This window comes from Perca fluviatilis, chromosome 11 (genome assembly GCF_010015445.1).
Source record: "Perca fluviatilis chromosome 11, GENO_Pfluv_1.0, whole genome shotgun sequence".
Lineage (NCBI taxonomy): Eukaryota > Metazoa > Chordata > Actinopteri > Perciformes > Percidae > Perca > Perca fluviatilis.
Window position 1 is genome coordinate 18,209,442 of NC_053122.1, and position 21,559 is coordinate 18,231,000.

A 21,559-nucleotide genomic window follows, 5' to 3' on the forward strand; every position below is an offset into this window, starting at 1 on the left:
TATATTATTAACTGACTGTTATTGTCATTTATTTATCACGTTCAGATTGATATCCTTCTTTTTCCTCAGGTAAAAAAGCGTATAAAATCTATCAGTGACTTTGAATGGCTGAAGCAGAGCAGATTTTACTTCAAGGAGGACCTGGATAAGGTCCTTGTGTCTATTACTAATGTGGACTTCATTTATCAGAATGAGTTCCTAGGCTGTACCGACCGTCTGGTCATCACCCCTCTAACTGACAGGCAAGAGAAGAGGAATTTGATTTTGTATCTTAATCATTGAATTGAATTTTCATATAATGTTTAATTTCTAAGTTGAATTGGAAAACTATTATTATCAACAGGTGTTATATCACACTGTCCCAGGCTCTGGGCATGAGCATGGGAGGAGCCCCTGCAGGGCCAGCCGGCACTGGGAAGACTGAAACGACTAAAGACATGGGTCGCTGCCTCGGCAAGTATGTGGTGGTGTTCAACTGCTCGGACCAGATGGACTTTAGAGGACTTGGCAGGATATACAAAGGTATCCCAATCAATGAAACAATTCATCCAGCAGTGTGGTGTACAATTTTAGTTATCTCATTATGTATTATTTTTCAGGCCTTGCACAGTCAGGGTCATGGGGCTGCTTTGATGAGTTCAACAGAATCGACCTGCCAGTGCTTTCTGTTGCTGCTCAGCAGATCTACATTGTTCTGATGGCACGCAAGAAACATAAAAGCAGTTTCATCTTTACTGATGGAGACAGTGTTAATTTGAATCCAGAGTTTGGCCTGTTTATCACTATGGTAGGATAAACAAATGCACAGGAATCTTATAAGAAAAACTAAATATACGCTAAATAATGAGTCACCATTCCATGTCTAGAACCCTGGGTATGCAGGTCGTCAGGAACTTCCTGAAAACCTAAAAGTGCAATTCAGAACAGTGTCAATGATGGTACCAGACCGGCAGGTTGGTCAAGGCTACTTTTGCTGCAAAGTTATATTTTACTTTCTGCTCTAGTCTTAACACGCGGTCACTTCTCCATTGTTGTTGTTTTTGGCAGATCATCATGAGAGTCAAACTAGCCAGTTGTGGGTTCAACGACAATGTTGTTTTAGCCCAGAAGTTCTTTGTCCTTTATAAACTGTGTGAAGAACAACTTACAAAACAGGTGAGAATCTTGTGGCCAGTGCTCAATTATTATTTTTGTATCATTATTGACCTACTGATGCACAGCCTCTGCTATTCGTCAGGTCCACTATGACTTTGGCCTGAGGAACATCCTGTCTGTGTTAAGAACACTGGGGGCCAATAAAAGAGCACGGCCTGATGACACAGAGTCGAGCACTGTCATGAGAGTGCTGCGTGACATGAATCTTTCCAAACTGGTATGACAGGAACTCAGTGTTAGCCACCAGGGATAGTATAATATATTCTGGAGTTTCAGCAGATACTGTGTATGTGAATCTTTCTGTATGTTTCAGGTGGATGAGGATGAGCCCCTCTTCCTTAGCCTGATCAATGACCTATTCCCTGGTATCCAACTGGATGGGAGCACATATGTTGAACTTCAAGCAGCGGTTGCCCATCAAGTTGAGCTTGCTGGTATTGTCAACCACCCACCATGGAACCTCAAGCTGGTTCAGGTACTATTTGACCTGAGTTAAGCTTCTGTTGTGTTTTGTGTGTTATAAAATGATTATTTGGATTATACGTCAATGATATGTTACTGTTACTATCAGCTCTATGAGTCTTCACGAGTACGCCATGGCCTGATGACTTTGGGCCCAAGTGGAGCTGGGAAGACCACAGTTATCAACCTGCTCATGCGATCTTTGAGTGAATGTGGAGCCCCAACCAGGGAGTTGCGCATGAACCCCAAAGCGATCACTGCACCACAGATGTTTGGTCGTCTTGATGCAGCCACCAGTGATTGGACTGATGGGATCTTTTCCACTCTGTGGAGAAGGACACTTAAAGCCAAGAAAGGTATGTACACATTCAAAATAATATTTCTTAATTTATTTCACAAATTGCTGATAAAATCTTAAACCACCCAAAACACATTAAATACACATATCAATAACTAAATATTATTTGAACCATCAAGTATAACAACATGAAGCAAGGTTAATATGGATTAGTTGCTTTGTCTGATGAAGGCAGCTTCTGTTAACTAGAGGTCGACCGATAGTGGATTTTACCGATAGCTAGGTTGGGCCATATTTGCCGATAACCGATTAATTGATCAATAGTATTTAGAATTGATACACCCACAGCAATGCTACACAAGCATGTGTGTTGTCTAAAACAGTTTTCCTACATATTTTGAGTCATCCAGTGCAAAAATAAACATAATGAGCATTATAATTCATATAAAAGACAAACTATTTACATTTCTTCAAAAAAGGCCCAAATGTATGCCAAATCTCAAAACAGTGACGCCATTCTTCTCTGTAGAACGGTTTAGAACGGTAACAGACAATCTCTGACCTGGAGGGATATCTTTCCCACTATATACTCTCTGTTCTCGCTTGGATGCCCATATAAGGCGTAATGTGTGACGGACCTGCCTTCCCATTGGTTGAAAACATAAACAAAGGCATCATGGGAGATTCCCTTGTCGGTAGCACGGAGTTAGCGGCAGAAATGACCGAAAACGTGATGAATTATGGACATCAAGTGGATAAATCTTGGATGTAACCGTTTGGATTTAATGCTCAACAACCCCGAAAAAAGGCACAAGTTCCAGGCTGGATAGAAAATCACCTGTAAAGGCTAGAAAGACACCAAAGACACCCCCGTGATGGCTAATTCGTTAGCTCTTAGCTGGAGCAATCAGTAAGTCTCTACGTTTTAACTGTTATTAAATTATCTAAATATGAATCAGAGGTGCCGTTTGGGATCGTGGACGATCCATTTGGGTCGGACTTGCATTTATTTTTGTCAGTGTTTTAACCGCTTGAGGTAAGTTAGCCTACTACTAATGTTTAGCGTCATCTCCGCCTCGAAAGCAAACAAACATACTGTGCTGTTCTTTCTCTACTAATGCAGCATCTATTCAACAAATTAATAACTTTATAATGATATGACAAAATGTACTGTATACATACCTTTTTGCTGTCAATGCTTTAAACGCGCATCTGATGTCAGCCTTCTCCGCACAGCATGTGCTCTCCGTGCAGCGCGCAGTAACACATGTCGACATGAGACAACACGAGGCATCAGTGATAGTTTTTATTTCGCCTCTAGAGGCCGCTATTGTAATGCATGATGCCAGCAGACCCTTCTCAGCTCTCGCGTACTGTGTAATGAATGCTTCTCAGCCGCTCCAGCAACGGACGCAACCAGAAAAAACTATTGGTATGGATTTTTGCCGATAACGATAGTTCCACCAATCAACTATCGGCGCCGATTAATCGGCAAAACCAATGAATCGGTCGACCTCTACTGTTAACATTTTGCTTAAACAGCAGCCATAAAGTGATGTAACCCCTGTAATTATGGTCTGTCTTTAATGTGGAAGAGCTGTTTGAGAATTTAAGGATTGGATTGTGATGGCTTTGAAATGTATACACTTCAGGGGAGTTCATATGGATTGTGCTGGATGGACCTGTGGACGCCATATGGATTGAGAACCTCAACTCTGTGCTGGATGATAACAAAACACTGACCCTGGCTAATGGTGACCGCATCACCATGTCTCCATCCTGCAAGCTGGTGTTTGAGGTGCACAACATGGATAATGCTTCCCCTGCTACTGTGTCCAGGGTGGGTATGGTCTTCATGAGCTCCTCAGCTCTTAGCTGGCAACCCATACTCCAGGTACAGTTGTTTTGTTAAATTATTAAAGGAGAGAATGTTTGCAGAAAATAAACAATGCTTCTTTTACAATAAAGTGCTTATGTGGAACATGGGCTTGATGTTGTAGGGATGGGCTAACAAACGCAAAGCAAAAGAGGCAGAAAGCATTTTGAATTTATACGACAAGATATTTGAAGACGCTTACTTAAATATGAAGCAAACCCTTAAACCCAAAATGGAACTTTTGGAATGCAACTACATAATGCAGGTATGTATGCAAAAAACAAAATGCTGAAGACATACGGAATTAGAAGATGGCTCTAAACTTCTTTTGTGAAACACTGAATTATCTGAATATAATCCACCCACAGTCTGTGAATCTGCTGGAGGGCCTAATCCCAACCAAGGAGACAGCGGGCTTGGCTGGAAACAAACACCTTGAACGCCTCTTTGTCTTCTGCCTGATGTGGAGCCTGGGAGCCATTTTGGAGTTAGGGGATAGAGAAAAACTGGAGCATTACATCAGAGCTCATGGCAGTGGCATTGATGTGCCTCAAACAAAGCCAGGAGAGACAATGTTTGAGTACATGGTCAACCCAAACGGTACATTCATTTCATACATTAAATACCACCTCTTTGCCATCTTTATCTGACTTTTAAGTAAGTGTTTGAAGGACTGTTTTATCCTGGGCCTACAACTATATGTATGGCACCTTCTGTTTCAGGTGAATGGTGTCATTGGAATAACCATGTGGGGGAGTATGTCTATCCTACTGATCATGTGCCAGACTACGCCTCCATTCTTGTTCCAAATGTTGATAACACAAGAACCTCTTTCCTGCTGGAGACTATTGCAAAACAACGCAAGGTGATCTTGTCTCTTTAAAAATAACAGAAGTATGTTTACTTAGAAAACGTAATTACTTTTTTTGCATTACGGTTTATCTGTGAAAGATGAATATTGTATTTGTATAGGCCGTAGTGCTCATTGGTGAACAAGGGACAGCAAAGACTGTGATGATAAAAAGCTACACAAAAAAATATGATCCTGAAACAGACCTGTCCAAGTCCCTAAACTTCTCATCTGCAACAGAACCCATCATGTTTCAGGTAGTATATTTATCATGTTCTCTATGCATGGCTTTGTACACTTGTGAATTGATTTTATTGCAAAACCTTTTTTCTTCTTCATTACAGCGAACAGTGGAGAGCTACATTGAGAAAAGGATTGGCAGCACCTATGGACCCCCAGGGGGACGCAGGATGACAGTCTTCATTGATGATATCAACATGCCTATTGTCAATGAATGGGGAGATCAGGTATTTATATAGCAGGGTTTTTTCTTATATATTGACTATTTGTGTTGAGTCTAAGTAACTACTGTATGACTGTCCAACCAGATCACTAATGAGATAGTACGCCAGATGATGGAAATGAACGGGATGTACAACCTAGACAAACCAGGAGACTTCACCACTATTGTGGACGTACAAGTTCTGGCTGCCATGATTCATCCTGGTGGTGGCAGAAACGACATCCCACAAAGACTGAAAAGACAGTTTACAGTCTTCAACTGTACTCTGCCGTCCAACACCTCCATTGATAAGATCTTTGGTAGCTGTCTCTAAAATGATACATTTTTCTGCTTACTGTAGGGTGTATCAGACAATTAAAAAAAATGTCATGCGTTTTCTCTGTAGGTGTCATTGGCTGTGGATATTTTCATACATGCAGGAAATTCAAGTTTGAGATTTCAGACATGGTGAAGTGTCTTGTGTCTGCTGGAAGGATTGTATGGCAGTGGACAAAGGTAATCACTTAATTGACATTAATTGATTACAGGGATAATATTTGTTAATGAAGACATTACATGATTTAATGATTTTTCATTGAAGGCAAAAATGCTTCCTACACCAGCCAAGTTCCACTACATCTTCAATTTGAGAGACTTGTCCAGGATCTGGCAAGGAATGTTAAACATTAAGGCCGAAGAATGTAATGATATCTCCACTCTCTTGGCTCTTTTCAAGAGTGAATGTATGCGGGTCATTGCTGACAGGTACAGTGCTTACATACATTAAATTATCTTTAAAGGGGTGATAGAATGATCATATAGGGTATTTCACACTGTTCTTTAAGGTCTCCTAACAGGGTATTTAACATTGGTTGGGCTGAAAATGGCCCAGGTGCTATTTTATTTTTGGCCCTTATGCATCCCTGTGTAATAGCTCTATTTGGAAGAACAGCTTTTCTTCCAAATATGGTATGCTCATGAATATTTAGATGAGCTGCGCTCTGAGTGGTTGAGGATAGGGGTGGGCGATACTGTGAATTTTGGTATCGATCCGATACCAAGTAAATACAGGGCTAGTATCGCGGATACCTTTTTATTAGTTAGTTGATTATGATAAAACACAGGCAAATCTAAATGTTTTTATTTACTAACTAGAACAATATAAAACAATGTAATGGTATAGAAATAATGAAATAATATACAGTAAAATATACAACAAAATATAAATATAACAAAGTCAACAACTCAACCAAAAATACCTTCCATTACACACAGTTATCTGTGAAAAATAAAGTCAGTTGTGCAAAATAAGTTAACAAAAGCCACAATGTATAAATATGAATGTAACAATATAAAAAACACAAAATAAATACACTGGACACAGATATTTGTGAAAAATAAAGTCAGTAGTAAAGTAACAAAGTCAGTTGTGCAAAATAAGTAAACAAAAGCCACAATGTATAAATATGAATATAACTGTTCTGACTCTCCGCTCTCCGCCTCCGGCAGAGCAGGGAGGGGGAGGGGGGGGGGGGAAGAGAGAGAGAGAGAGGCGCTGTTTGCACACTGCGCACAGAATTGGAGAGACGCTGTGCTCGCATGAACTCGTGAAACTGCAACAAAAGTATCGATCCGATACAATACTCATCTTGGTATCGATACTATCGATATTTAGATTGATACGCCCAGCCCTAGTTGAGGAACCACTCACACAATACATTGGAGACGATACAGCAGGTCTCATATTTCAGACACACACACACACACACACTGCTGCCCTGTGCGCAGCGCACATACACACTGACACACACACACCGCTGCACAGCGCGCACACACAAACACAGACACACTGTCTGTTACATGCCCAGACATGCCCAGGCGCGAGCCGCAGCGGCTAGCAGAGACAAAATAAAAAAGTTTCAACACTTTCATTATAACTAGTGTTGTTCTAACGTTACTCTTGCACATAAAAAACCACCAAAGAATCACAACTCACCTTTTTAGCTAGTAAGCGCGGGGAGAGGAGAGTGAACCCCTGCAAGCCTGTCCTCTGCAGCGCTGCGTTAGATCAACAACTCCCTCTCCATTGTCCGATATACTCGTTCTAAACACTTTTCTCTGGACCAGTAGGTACAGTCTGGAACACTGCATTTACGACCGTGGTTCATTTTCAATATCCTTGCAAAACCTCCAAACTTTCTTCTTTTCTTAAGTACACTGCGCAGCTCGTGTGTGAGATCCTGACAGAGCTCCAGCTCAGCGGGTCTGTGAAGGGGGAGAGGCTGACTGGGAAGGCAGCAAACCCGGCGAGCAGCTGCCACCTGTCCCGGCAGATTGTGGAGCTCGTAAAGTCCGACACTGTCTTACCAAATTTGCAATTAGCCATCAATTTTCATAAAACGGCCCATATTTGAGCTTAACATAGTTGATTTCTCGCATAAAAAAGTCTCAGAAGGGAATTTTGTAATGGAATAGCAGAGATCTGCACGACCTAGATTTAGAAGACTAACTGACCTCAGATCAGTTAGTGGCTTATGTAAATTTTGGGGCGTTACAAAGATAGAAGGTAGAGCCAAATGAGGAGGAATTGAGAAGTTGACGTCAACTTTTAGCTTTGTTCAGATTTGCCTGTTTTCAGCAGCAGTTTCAAATTGTGAGATTTGCAGAGGAAAGAGGTGTCAATGGGATTTTGAGGTTCTATGTAGGTCTTATTTACCCATCAAACTGTCATTTTTCAAGTATGACAAGGTAAAATCGGTTTTGCGTTCTATCACCCCTTAAAGTACAACAAAATGGCAAAGATGCAAACTGAAACTTTGTTTTGCTTTAGGTTTATTTGCTCTGAGGACCGAGAGTGGTTTGAGAAGGCTGTGTCTCGTGTGATTCAAGAGCATGTTGACCCCAGCCTTGTCGCAGAACTTCATCCTGAACCCTACTTTGTGGACTTCCTGCGAGATGCTCCCGAGCCCACTGGAGAAGAAGATGAAAATGCCTGTTTTGATGCCCCCAAAATCTATGAACTGGTATACTTGGTATTTAGACCATTATTTGATATCTGTAATATCGATTTAGAAAATGGTCACCAAAACCTAAGCAACCTAACGTTCTTCCAGGTGCCAAATTTTGAGTTCTTATCAGAAAAGCTGATGATGTATCAGACCCAGCACAATGAGATCGTAAGAGGCTACAGCCTAGATCTCGTATTCTTCACGGATGCCATGACTCATCTAGTCAAGGTCAGACTAAAAGCCAATGTAGCTGATGCATATTCTGTAGGGTAAGCTATAGATAATTCTGATTTTTTTTAGATTTTCCTTTGTATAGATCTCCCGAATCATTCGAACTGACAATGGTAATGCCCTGCTTGTTGGAGTGGGAGGATCAGGGAAACAGAGCCTGACTCGCCTGGCCTCATACATAGCTGGATACAGCATCTTCCAGATCACATTGACAAGGTAAAAGCAGAAAAAAAAAAGAAAAAACTTCTGTCAGCATGGCAATTTGGAAGAAGACAAGATAAGGTGAAAACTCGATAAAGTCTCTTTTGTAGTTTTGTATTTAGTTGTTTTGCAACTTTTCTCAAATCATTATTAACTAACTTACATAAAAACAAAGAAGTCTATACTTTTTAAAGAGAATTCTCACTGTTTAAAATGCACTACAAAACATTGCTATAACAATATCACCTAATTCCCATCGACTTAAATCTTTACAAGTAAATTGATGTATTGTTAAATGTTAGTTTGCGAACACTTGTTCACTTTTGTGTTTTTAATTAATTTGATAAAATGTTAAAGGTTGGAAATTGATCATGTTTTCTACTACTTAGTAGCAATGAACAAATTAATTCATCATTTAAGGCCTATATTGTGCAATAGTAGCAACCCTATTATACACACTGTACTTGCATTGTATGTGATATTTTGGACTAGACCAAACTGTTGTTCATGGCAAGACCATTTTCATTAAGGTCCCATGGCATGAAAATGTCACTTTATGAGGTTTTTTAACATTAATATGCATTCCCCCAGCCTGCCTATGGTCACCCAGTGGCTAGAAATGGCGATAGGTGTAAACCAAGCCCTGGGTTACCTCCCCTTTCTCTGCTTTGCCCGCCCAGAGAATTTGGCCCGCCCATGAGAGAGAGAGAGAGAGACATCATGGCTTTCAAACGAGCAAAGTGGCAGTTGGTCAAGGCCACACCCCCACCCTCCACCTTGCCCCCCCTCTCTCCTCATCAATAGCTACAGACGGCTACACATACTAAGGAAAACTTATTGTGGGACTGGCTCTAGTGGCTGTAATTCTGCACCAAGGCTGAATTTTGGGAAAGAGACTTCAGATACAGTATTAGGGGACCACTAAGGTCTATATAAAAGCATCCAAAGAGGACCATGTCATGGGACCATTTAGAAACAGAATATGTTTAAAGAAGCACTAGACCACTTTTATTTTTATTTTTTTGTAGAAAGCAATAGAATGTACAGTAAGTATCCCATGAACCCATGTCCTGTTGGTATCTATCCAAAATTGTGCACTTGTGTTGGTTTTCACGCATTCACACTTGCAGGACGATTTACAGGATACACTTCTTACACTGCTATCTTTGTTTTTTCATCAGAACATATAGCATAAGTAATTTCATGGATGACCTGAAACTATTATATAAAACAGCTGGGGCTCAGGGAAAAGGCATCACCTTCATCTTTACGGACAATGAAGTAAAAGATGAAGCCTTTCTCGAGTACCTCAACAATGTTCTTTCTTCTGGAGAGGTGAGGACTTCATTTCAACAGTAAAACGTTTGATGTCTTTGAAGCCCCATACCAGCTAAGTCTACATTTAGACAATATAGCTGAGAACTTTACGGTTTATTCTTATTGAAACCATAATCATTCCCATATCACAGAAAAACAGGGGTCAGACAAAATCGAACTCAAAGAAACCCTTTACTGATCCTGATTACTTCACTGTAAATTATGTGTGCAGGTCTCCAACCTTTTTGCTAAAGATGAGATTCAAGAGATAACCCAGAACCTGCTCTCTGTAATGAAAAAGGAGTTTCCTCGTGTACCACCAACCTTTGACAATCTTTATGACTACTTCATATCCCGGTCCAGAAAGAATCTGCATGTAGTTCTTTGCTTTTCACCGGTAGGTTAAAACTTAGTATTTTCGTTACCCATAAGCAATAACCAAAGGTATTTACATGCTTTGTTTACTTTATATTTCTCTGTATTTGTTTGGTATAATGCATGCCAATTCTAAACTATTGCATTAAACATGTACTTGCTAATCTACCCCCTGTATAAGTGAATATTCTTATTTGAATTACATTATCTACACTTTTGACAGGTGGGGCAGAAGTTTGGCTCCAGATCCCTGAAGTTTCCAGGGTTAATTTCTGGCTGCACCATGGACTGGTTCACCCCTTGGCCCAGTGATGCTTTGGTGGCTGTATCTAACTGTTTCTTGTCAGAGTTTCTAATAGTTTGCTCTGCTGATGTCAAGGCTTCTGTGGTGACCACCATGGGTACATATCATGACAAAGTATCCATTGCCTGTGACAGCTACTTCGAAAGGTATAACACACATCTAGGTTTACACTGTTACATTGATAGTATTGATATTCAGATACTCTCATGTTTTTAGTCCAGATATATTACATGACGTTTTATGCTGTTCATCTTTCAGGTTTCGAAGAAGAACTCATGTCACCCCTAAGTCATACCTCTCTTTTGTGAATGGTTACAAAACACTATACACTGAAAAGTACAACTATATCAACACACTAGCAGAGCGCATGAATGTTGGTAAGTTTTCAGCGGCAAGATTATGATACGCTACAAAGATATGTATGGACAACTTTGCAAGGTCTACTCAGGGCAGGGATTTTAAAAGATGTTACTCATTTCCAGGGTTGAACAAACTGGTGGAGGCAAGTAAGTCTGTGGCTCAACTATCCAAAGTTCTTGTGGTCAAGGAAAAAGAGCTGGCTATAGCATCTGTCAAAGCTGACAAGGTAAATTATAATACAGGCTCCAGCCTGTGTACATGATGATGACTTTTCTAAAATCATAATTTATTAAATTGCATGAAAACAAGCATAACAGGGTTGGAGCAAGTGTGACACACATTGATTATGAGGGGGAAAAGACTTGCACAACAGAACGTTCATTATTTGGTCAAAGTGAGTTTTGATGACGATAAACACTATCATCTCTCCTGGGATTGGTGCCGCACTATCAAGAAAGACTGGAAAGACTGATCCCCCCCCTCACCATCCTCCACCGACATCTTCTTCAGCCTTCTGCTTCTTTTCCTGAATCAATATTTAACCCCCAGGTTTTGAAAACTGTATGAAAGGTCAATAGCTTGTTGGTGTTTATGTGATACAATTTATTACACAAGACATTTCTTGTTGCGTTCACATAGGTGGTGGCAGAGGTGACAGTCAGTGCTGAAGCTGCTACCATTATAAAGAATGAGGTCCAGGTTGTGAAGGATAGAGCCCAGAAAATTGTGGATGGAATTGAGAAAGAGAAAGCTTTTGCAATGGAAAAACTGGAGGCTGCCAAGCCAGCTTTAGAAGAGGCTAAAGCTGCACTAAATGTGAGATTTGTGTAATTTGTTTTCATATTTGTGTATATACACTATATTTAGTGCATTACATAATATAATAAAAAAATCTTACAGACCATCAAGCCTGCTGACATTGCCACCGTGAGAAAATTAGCCAAGCCTCCACATCTGATCATGCGGATTATGGACGCCTGCCTGCTGTTATTCCAAAGGAAGTTGGACACTGTCTCTATTGATCCAGAACGACAGTGTCTTAAGCCATCATGGTCAGATGCACTGAAGGTAACTAAAATAATTTCAGTTAAATTTTAGTTGTTGGGATTCTGCTCTAATTACTCATAACCTGTACATTGTATGCCCTTTCTGTAATTTCACATAGAGAGAGATAACCGTTGTCTGTATGTAAGTTCCTGAATGTGTTTTGTATTGTTAATAATAATAATAATAACATAAAAAAATCAACATTGTTAAGTTACTTATGGCTCCCTTTTGTCACATTTTACTTCTCTACTTTTTAGCTCATTAGTGCTACAGGTTTTCTGACAAACCTCCAGCAGTTCCAAAAGGACAAAATTAATGGGGAAACAGTAGAACTGCTGCAGCCTTACTTTGATATGGAGGATTACACAATGGAAAATGCCAAGAAAGTGTGTGGTAATGTAGCTGGTTTGCTAGGATGGACCAAGGCTATGTCCACATTCTTTGGCATCAACAAAGAAGTACTCCCACTCAAGGTAAAGTTGATCTTCATCATTGCAGCTAATCATTTAGAAATTTTATAGTTGACTATTGTACTTGAATATCGGGTTCACAATGTTCTGCTGCAAGCCTTGTAAGGTGCTGACACACCAAGGAGATTATCGGCCGTTGGACAGTCTGGCGAGGTCAGTGTCTCAAATCTGTTCAGTGTGTCCCGTGCCGTCATCAGTCTGGGGGGCTGTCGGCGTTTATTTTGGCCGACCTGACATGTTCAGTCGGCGGCAGGGCAGTCGGGACTCACCCGGAAATGGCAAGCGGAATGAGGTGACTAGAGTCTCTCAAAATCTTTTAAACTGACCTTTGTTGAGCTGAAATGAAGACAGATTCAGCAACTGCATGGTCTATTTCTCGCTTAAAATGTTTTCAGAAACATGTTTCAGTAAACTATTTTAGTACAATATGAACTCGTATTCTGAATGGCCGCCATGACAGTCTGGCTTTGAATTTCTGGAGAAAACAAACCCATGTGACGCGTTCGTCCAATCAGCTGCCGGTTTTCATTTCTTGGGCAACAATACAGAGTAGCGCCGCCTGCTGCGTATTACGTATTACGTTTCTCAAGTCGGTGTCGCCTCAGTGTGTTCCGAGGCAGTTTTTTGGACCTCGGGGACGTGACTGATCATTTCCACTGGCTTTTCTGCCGAGGGTCGGCCGTCTGGTTGGTGTGTAAGCAGCTAAAGGGTGTTCACATACATTTTAGGTATATTATATATATATATATATATATATATATATATATATATATATATATATATATATATATACATATACATATACATATATACAGTAACTGGGACTGCATTGTAGTGGTGTAATATTATAATATGATAAAGTACTGCTTTGATTGGTGTTTTGTGAATTTCAATGTCCTTTGTCTGCAGGCTAACCTGGCCATTCAGGCAAACCGGCTAAGAGTGGCTAATAATGAGCTAGGCGGGGCTGAGGCTCAGCTGGCTGAGAAGCAAGCAGAGTTTGACAAAGTCAAGGCCAAATGTGATCTTGCTATGAAAGAGAAACAGGTGTGTTTTAACCTTATAAAACTAAAAATATTTTTAATATTGCATTTACTTTAAGACAGAGATTGAAATTGTGGATCACTTAATTTTTTTTGTTTTTTAGGACTTGTTGGATGATGCTAAAATGTGTAGGAATAAAATGCAGGCTGCATCTGCACTTATTGACGGACTTAGTGGAGAGAAAATTCGCTGGATAGAGCAAAGCAAAGAATTTAAATCACAGATCAACAGGTAGGATTACAAAGAAAATGGGGACATGGTTCTTTATTATAATTGGGTCTGGCTTTTTAAGTGGAGATTTATAATTTCTGATTATACAAGCATTTGAATAAGGTAATGTGCTTCTTTTCTTCTTGGCAGACTTGTGGGGGACGTGCTGCAGCTCACTGGCTTCTTGTCTTACTGTGGGCCCTTCAACCAGAGTTTCCGTGAAATGTTGTTGAAGGACATCTGGGAGAAAGAGCTCAGAAGACATAAAATCCCTTTCACAGAAAACCTCAACCTAATTACTGCCCTAGTGGACCCTCCCACTGTAAGAACAACATAAACCTAATATTACATTTTACATCACTATACGTTATTAATGTAATAAAGCACATGCTTCTGTTTTTGTTTAAGATAAGCGAGTGGAACCTTCAAGGACTCCCAGGAGATGACTTGTCTGTGCAGAATGGCATCATTGTCACAAAAGCAACAAGATATCCCCTCCTCATCGATCCCCAGACTCAGGGAAAGGCTTGGATTAAGCAAAAAGAAAAGGCTAATGCACTCCAAGTACAGTACAAGTAAAGTTCAACCCAAATTAGTTGTTTTGGTAATTTATGGTATGGAAATTATCAGTGATCTCTATTTCAGGTGACATCACTCAACCACAAGTTCTTTCGCTCTCATTTGGAAGACTGTCTTTCTTTGGGACGCCCACTGCTTATTGAAAATGTATGTGAGGAGCTAGATCCTGCCCTCGACAATGTCCTTGAGAAAAACTTTATTAAATCTGGGACCAGTTTCAAGGTAATGTAGTCACCATTCCCACTTGAAATCAACAATACAACTGAAATGTTTCCTCTTCTAAATTCTTGGATTTGTCTTGTGTAGGTTAAAGTGGGAGACAAAGAGGTAAATGTGATGGATGGCTTCCAGCTCTATATAACCACCAAACTGCCAAATCCAGCATACACCCCAGAAGTCAGTGCCAAGACATCCATCATTGATTTCACTGTAAACATGAAGGGCCTGGAGAACCAGCTACTTGGTCGTGTCATCCTCAGAGAGAAAAATGTCAGTGTCTATTTTTTCCATGTTGTATAAAAATATTTTGTATTAGCGGTAAATAATATTACATTAAATGGTAACAACTTCAGGCCAGCAGCAAAGTGTTTTAGGAGCATCATGTGGGAGTCTCTAAACGGGTCAGTTGTGCTAGGCTAGCTGAATCAATGTTTTCTCTTATATAACCTTGTTATTACAGTATAAAGCGTGTACCGGTATATTGATCGTGTCTTGGGATACTCATGAATTTAAGTTGCACTTATAACAATTATTTTAACAGGAACTAGAGGCAGAAAGATTGAAGCTAATTGAGGATGTAACTGCCAATAAGAGAAAGATGCAGGAGTTGGAAGACAACTTGCTGTACAAACTCAGCAGCACAAAAGGTTAGAGTACAGACAGTTACTGGTGTTGGTTAATGTCAGTTTCTTTGAAGCCATACTGGTAATGTATTTATATATTTCACACAAAAGTGTTTCTGTTTGTGTGATTAAAGGTTCCTTGGTTGATGATGACTCTATGATCGGCATTCTGATTACAACCAAGCAAACTGCCGCTGAAGTTAGTGCAAAGCTCAGTGTTGCAGCAGACGCAGAGTTGAAGATCAATATAGCTCAAGCAGAATATCGTCCTGTTGCCTCGCGAGGCAGCACCCTTTACTTCCTTATCACAGAGATGAGCATGGTTAATGTCATGTACCAGACCTCCCTGGGTCAGTTCCTCAAAGTCTTTGACCTGTCACTAGAAAGGTATGGTTTTACCAAAACTGGTTTAAAATATGTCTGAACAATCTTTGTGCTTGTTTTGAACCTGAAGCCTACAAGAGGACAGGCTATAGGTGCTATAATGCTCTTCAAGGTGTGCTGATGTAGAAAATAATCTCTCTCTCCTGTTCACTATTGTTACTATCTGCAGGTCTGAGAAGTCTTCTAAAACTCAGAAGCGAATTGCAAACATCATTGAATGTCTGTCCTATGAGGTGTTCAGGTACACAGTGAGAGGCCTATATGAAAACCACAAGTTCATCTTCACACTCTTGATGGCTCTTAAGATTGACTTACAGAATAACAAAATAGAGCATGACAAATTTCAGATACTTATCAAAGGTAAGATAATCTTCACTGTTGGGGAAAATGGGATCCACCTTTTTTTTTTTTATTATGGCATCTTCTAAGATGATGACTTCTCTAAATATGCAAATAGGTGGCGCAGCTCTTGACCTGAAGACCTGCCCCACAAAGCCATTTAGTTGGATCCTGGATATGATATGGCTAAATGTAGTGGAACTCGGCAAATTGCCACAGTTCACTAACATCGTAACCCAGGTGAGAAAAGGTTTCTTGGATCATACATCTGAATCCTCCATAAAACAGGTTTTCCCTATGTTATTAGAGGGCTTAGAGCCAGGCACCTACATGCCAATTTTCCAGTTTCCTCTGCTCTAGCACACCTGAATCAGCTGATTCTTAAGCCCTGATCAAACAGTAAGGGCTGATGAGGTGTGTTCATAACACGATGAGTATGTTACTAACTCTTTTTGTTGTGTTATTGAATTTTTTTTTTCACTGCTGGGGGCCAATAAACTGATGCTGATGACAGCAGTGCATATGGTAAAGTTACAGCAGATGGGATACCATGATGTTATGGATTCACATGTACAGGAAATAAACATTTATAACACAGACATAGTACTTAAGCTCTTAAGTAAGTAAGTATTCTCGTAGATATTTACCTAGCTATTTTGCACTCACTTAGTGTGATGAAAATTGTTTGAGTATTCATCATCGAGCATTAGTTAAAAACCAGTTCCGATCCAGCCAGCATGTCTGGTAGTGTGAACCGCTGTCATCGGCTATACTATGTACTGTTTTCTACTTGTAGGACTATATCTAGTCAACCAATTTGTTTCCCATTCAGTGAGATTTTACCCATTTTACCAGTGCTTACAGTGATCGATTAAAGCTAGTTTTTTTATGGCTAGTTGACAAAAGTTTACTTATCGAGAGGGTTCAAGTCTTTTTTTTTAACAGTGCTGCAGCTTACAGGCAGTACCTTCCAGTCACATGCTCTCTACATTGTTTTTATATTGATGCGTATAATGGCAGGAAAAATGGGTCCTTAAAGTTGCTATTTATTGTATTATATATATTGTATTTTATTGTCTATGCACATTGTAAAGCACTTTTGTGACCCTGTCTGTGAAAAGCGCTGTATAAATAAATTTTACTTACTTGCTATTGATATATTTTGTAGGTATCTCAAAATGGAAAACTCTGGAAAGCATGGCTCAATCTTGATGCCCCAGAGGAAGGTATCGTCCCTGATGGATACAACTCCCTTGATGTCTTCCTTAAACTTTTGCTAATAAGGTTGGATCCTGCTGCCAGTCATGTTGCTTATGTGGTCAAATACACAATATGATGTTTAATACAGTATTCTTACACGCTATTTCTTTCACAGGTCTTGGTGCCCAGACCGTACCTTGTCTCAGGCCAGGAAGTATGTAGGAGAATCCTTGGGCATGAGGTTTGCTGAGCCGATCATCTTGAACCTTCAAAGCACATGGGAGGAGAGTGACCCTCGCACCCCACTAATTTGCTTCCTTTCTATGGGCTCAGATCCTACCGACCAAATTGAAGCACTTTCTAAGAAACTTGAACTTGGTGAGCTTTACTGCCCTATTAAACTTAGAACTTGTATAAGCTTCTCATCTTAACCTTAATGAATTGTACACCTGCTGCATTTCATGATCTCACTATAATGTGCTGTGTCTTATAGAATGTAGAGCTATATCCATGGGGCAAGGGCAGGAGGTGCATGCAAGGAAGCTTATTCAGACATCAGTGATGCATGTATGTATATATGTATAAGATAAGGAAGTACAGTAGTACGGTACGTTGTATGAATAAGTACATTAAAGTGATGACCTACCATTTCACCTGATCTGTGGCCTCTGTATCTGGATATGTATAGGGAGGCTGGGTCCTTCTGCAAAATTGTCATCTGGGCCTGGAGTTTATGGATGAGTTGCTAGACACTATCACAACTACAGAGACCATGCATGATACTTTCAGGGTGTGGATCACCACAGAACCACACGATCAATTCTCCATCACACTTCTACAGGTGACCCTTTCAAAAGCTATTATGTAAAGCATTATAAAATGATTAGTTCATTTATAACTTTACTTCCTGACCTAGACTCAGAATACTGAGGTGAATGTATATACAGTACACAAGCTTAAATCACCCCTTTTCCTCTAGTCCTCCATCAAGTTTACCAACGATCCACCCCAGGGAGTGCGTGCTGGCTTGAAACGAACATTTGCAGGAATTTCACAGAACCAGTTGGAAGTCAGCAACCTGCCCATGTGGAAGCCCATGCTGTACAGTGTGGCCTTTCTCCACACGGCTGTGCAGGTACTGTCCATTCCAAGGTCATGGATTAGGTAGAGGAACTTTATTTAGAGGAGTCGATGGAAAAAAAAAAAGTAGTACAGTTCAGACTAGAAGCAAAGCAAAATATAAAAATAATCCTGACCTAGACTTCATTTGATGAATTTTAGTTTTTCATGTTATATAAATTTAGTGTCATATGAAAAATGTTATTCAATATTGCACACATTCCCAAAAAACATATTATAGAATGTACTTGTGTTCTTATTGTATTTTTTGATTATTTTTTCCAAGGCAGTTAGGGATGTATGTTCTTTATGTATGTTTTTCATTTGTACGATTTGAAGCTCATTCACTTGATTTTATTTATAATCGTGTTTTATTGCTTTCTTTTGAGGAACGACGCAAATTTGGACCATTGGGTTGGAACATACCATATGAGTTCAACTCTGCTGATTTCACTGCAAGTGTTGAATTCGTTGAGAGACACTTGGATGATTGCGGCCCCAGGAAGGTTAGAATTTTGCAACAGCGGTCTAACTCTTTTTTCTTCTTTTTTTTTTACTTCTTACCTAACATAATTTTGTGCTTTCCCACAGGATGTGTCCTGGGTAACTGTGCGATACATGCTAGCTGAGGTGCAATATGGAGGAAGGGTTACAGATGACTATGACAAACGCCTACTCAAGTGTTTCTCGCGTGTAATAATACAATTTTTTTGTTCATTCATCTCCTTGATCAATAATTTAATCTGTTACAATACATGATAATGGGTGTTTTTCATTGCAGGTGTGGTTCAGTAAAAAGATGTTTGACCCCTCATTCTGCTTCTACACGGGTTACAAAATTCCAGTGTGCAAGACAGTAGAGGAGTACATGGAATGTATTCAGAGCTTGCCCACTATGGATTCGCCCCAGGCGTTGGGGCTGCATCCTAATGCTGATATCACGTAAGGAAACGTTATCCAAAAGCTGTTATCGAAGCCACTCTTACTACGGAGTCTCTTAAACAATTAGTGACAGAGATACTGTGCTTATATTGTGTTATTATAATGTGAAATTGAATTGCTAACATAGCTTTTATGCTTACATTTTAAATGTTGACCAGGTATCAGACGAACACATCTGCTGAAGTTCTCGACACAATCACGAATATCCAGCCCAAGGAAAGCGCAGGGGGATCAGGAGTGACTCGGGAGTCTATTGTTCACAACATGGCGTGTGACATGTTGGGGAAACTGCCTCCTAATTACGTGCCACATGAGGTTAGGTTGTCTGGTAAATTAGATTTTAGTCACCACTTTTTGCAACAACTAAAATCTAAATTCTGCAATTTTTGTGGGTTTAAGGTCAAAGCCAAGTTGTTGAAGATGGGACCTCTGAACCCAATGAACATATTCCTACGTCAGGAGGTGGATCGGATGCAAAGGATAATCAGTGTGGTGCGCACTAGTCTGACTGACCTAAATTTGGCCATTGATGGTACTATCATAATGAGTGAGGTCAGATCACTAATTCACCCATTGCTCATTCTGAAACACCAGCGCTTTACTGTTTTTCTCAAAATACTCGCACGTGAATTACATGTTTGTAATTCCATTCTAACGTTTCTTTCCACAATTAATATTCACTGAATATTTGCATATTGCAATACAGAAACTGAAAAATATTTTTAATTTCTGAAATCCCATATGCTGATTGAATTGTTTTTAATTATCATGAGGGTGTAAAGTCCTGTGACACCTCTGATCTGTACTTGACTCCTAGAACCTCCGTGATGCCCTGGACAATATTTTTGATGCCCGTGTGCCAAACCTGTGGAAGAAAATCTCCTGGGAGTCATCCACACTGGGCTTTTGGTTCACAGAGCTTCTGGAGAGAAACAAACAGTTCCACAGTTGGGTGTTTGAAGGAAGACCCAAAACCTTTTGGATGACAGGCTTCTTCAACCCCCAGGGTGAGTAACCGGTTTTTGTAAAGTAAGGCATTATTAGAGTTGTCTCACACCAATAAATTTAATTAACACAAGACTTGTTGTATTAAAGGAATATAAATGAATCCCAACAGATTAAATCCGGTTGATTGAGACATACTGAGTTTGACGGTGTGGTAAATTGTGCTAAATGAAGACCTTCATGCCAATGACACAAGGTCATCTGGGGTTAAATTGATATCGGACTTATGCTAATAATGTCTTTCCTGGGGTATGTTTCCAGGGTTCCTAACAGCTATGAGACAAGAAGTAACAAGGGCAAACAAAGGCTGGGCTCTGGACACCGTTACCCTGACCAACAAAGTACTGAAGCAGGCACAGGAGGAGATCACAGCCTCACCTACAGTCAGTCAAAAAGCATGGAGATACTAGCAATACATCTGATCTCAAATTCAGCTTACACTGACATTTATGATAAACTTGGTTGGACGTTACAATAACCATGACAGTATTTTCTGCTGAGCAATTGATGTTTATTCTTTTAGGAAACATGCATTTTTCTTTCACTGACTTCCTTTCCTCAACAGGAGGGAGTTTATGTTTATGGTCTGTACCTGGATGGAGCTGGCTGGGACAGGAAGAACACTTGTCTCATTGAGTCCTCACCCAAAGTGCTGTTCACACCCTTGCCTGTCATCCACATGTTTGCCGTCAACTCAACTGCCCCCATGGATCCTAAGCTCTACGTCTGCCCCGTCTACAAGAAACCAAGGCGCACAGACCTGAATTACATCACAGCAGTGGTGTTGCCTACCGTTCAGTCACCAGACCACTGGATCATGCGAGGGGTTGCCCTGCTCTGCGACATCAAATGAAAGATAGCTGCATGTCTTTATTATTATGTCATTTTGCTTAAAGGGCAAATAAATGTATTTTTAATGTCAAATGGATGTCAATACTTATACTTAAGATATCTACTAGTTATAATGCAGTGATAAACAAATGGCATACCATTTAGAATGTATGTTCTAGTAGTTGACATTCCAGTTGTAAATAATAAGGTTTTCTTTTGCTCATTTAATTCAAAGTGCCATCAGTGTATTGGTCAGGTAGCATGAGTGACCTATCAAATGTTGCAGTTAAATTACATGTTTATTGAATAACTGATCACAACCACACTGCTGGAATACTTAAGAAAGTATGAATGCTCTTGGTACATCTAGTCATTTATACATTTTCTATTGAGTTATTTTCTATCTGACATAAAAGGCTTGACGGTATTGGAAGGTATTGGACAGGTATGACTAAAAAGTGAGCTCTCAACACTATAAAATGGGACCCTGCAAAGGAAACTGCTAAGTCGACTTAGTGAAGAAGAGCGCAGGTCTCAGGAGTTATCCTTCTCTTCCATGGAGAAGACTGCAGTCGTCTCTCCCTTCTGCAGGTTAGATGAAATGGCTGGTTGCACAGCAATTTCTCAGGATCCAGAATGTGTTGCAAAGAACACAAAACGGTCTGTTA

General features: G+C 40.1%; 1 protein-coding gene across 3 annotated transcripts in view; it reads left to right on the top strand.

Moving 5' to 3' along the window:
* LOC120568290 (dynein heavy chain 8, axonemal-like) overlaps positions 1–21,559 on the top strand; it is a 55,018-nt gene extending 33,459 nt beyond the window's left edge. For 2 of the 3 annotated variants that reach the window (XM_039815692.1, XM_039815693.1), the window contains 51 exons: positions 70–242; positions 344–522; positions 600–787; positions 867–953; positions 1,048–1,155; positions 1,238–1,372; positions 1,469–1,630; positions 1,727–1,973; positions 3,568–3,809; positions 3,916–4,056; positions 4,160–4,391; positions 4,514–4,656; positions 4,764–4,898; positions 4,986–5,108; positions 5,190–5,403; positions 5,490–5,599; positions 5,685–5,848; positions 7,914–8,106; positions 8,197–8,319; positions 8,408–8,538; positions 9,705–9,858; positions 10,073–10,237; positions 10,439–10,665; positions 10,778–10,896; positions 11,002–11,105; positions 11,519–11,695; positions 11,780–11,947; positions 12,184–12,399; positions 13,306–13,443; positions 13,544–13,671; positions 13,801–13,972; positions 14,059–14,214; positions 14,296–14,451; positions 14,536–14,718; positions 14,990–15,095; positions 15,206–15,458; positions 15,625–15,815; positions 15,913–16,034; positions 16,963–17,078; positions 17,170–17,372; positions 17,488–17,561; positions 17,683–17,835; positions 17,974–18,129; positions 18,503–18,619; positions 18,705–18,806; positions 18,895–19,055; positions 19,214–19,370; positions 19,455–19,607; positions 19,873–20,062; positions 20,322–20,443; positions 20,626–21,559. In XM_039815692.1, the coding sequence (XP_039671626.1) occupies positions 70–242; positions 344–522; positions 600–787; positions 867–953; positions 1,048–1,155; positions 1,238–1,372; positions 1,469–1,630; positions 1,727–1,973; positions 3,568–3,809; positions 3,916–4,056; positions 4,160–4,391; positions 4,514–4,656; positions 4,764–4,898; positions 4,986–5,108; positions 5,190–5,403; positions 5,490–5,599; positions 5,685–5,848; positions 7,914–8,106; positions 8,197–8,319; positions 8,408–8,538; positions 9,705–9,858; positions 10,073–10,237; positions 10,439–10,665; positions 10,778–10,896; positions 11,002–11,105; positions 11,519–11,695; positions 11,780–11,947; positions 12,184–12,399; positions 13,306–13,443; positions 13,544–13,671; positions 13,801–13,972; positions 14,059–14,214; positions 14,296–14,451; positions 14,536–14,718; positions 14,990–15,095; positions 15,206–15,458; positions 15,625–15,815; positions 15,913–16,034; positions 16,963–17,078; positions 17,170–17,372; positions 17,488–17,561; positions 17,683–17,835; positions 17,974–18,129; positions 18,503–18,619; positions 18,705–18,806; positions 18,895–19,055; positions 19,214–19,370; positions 19,455–19,607; positions 19,873–20,062; positions 20,322–20,443; positions 20,626–20,913 (8,157 nt within the window). In that variant the 3' untranslated portion in view covers positions 20,914–21,559. The remainder of the gene's footprint in view (positions 1–69; positions 243–343; positions 523–599; positions 788–866; positions 954–1,047; positions 1,156–1,237; positions 1,373–1,468; positions 1,631–1,726; positions 1,974–3,567; positions 3,810–3,915; positions 4,057–4,159; positions 4,392–4,513; positions 4,657–4,763; positions 4,899–4,985; positions 5,109–5,189; positions 5,404–5,489; positions 5,600–5,684; positions 5,849–7,913; positions 8,107–8,196; positions 8,320–8,407; positions 8,539–9,704; positions 9,859–10,072; positions 10,238–10,438; positions 10,666–10,777; positions 10,897–11,001; positions 11,106–11,518; positions 11,696–11,779; positions 11,948–12,183; positions 12,400–13,305; positions 13,444–13,543; positions 13,672–13,800; positions 13,973–14,058; positions 14,215–14,295; positions 14,452–14,535; positions 14,719–14,989; positions 15,096–15,205; positions 15,459–15,624; positions 15,816–15,912; positions 16,035–16,962; positions 17,079–17,169; positions 17,373–17,487; positions 17,562–17,682; positions 17,836–17,973; positions 18,130–18,502; positions 18,620–18,704; positions 18,807–18,894; positions 19,056–19,213; positions 19,371–19,454; positions 19,608–19,872; positions 20,063–20,321; positions 20,444–20,625) is intronic. The other variant, XM_039815694.1, reaches the window with a different exon arrangement.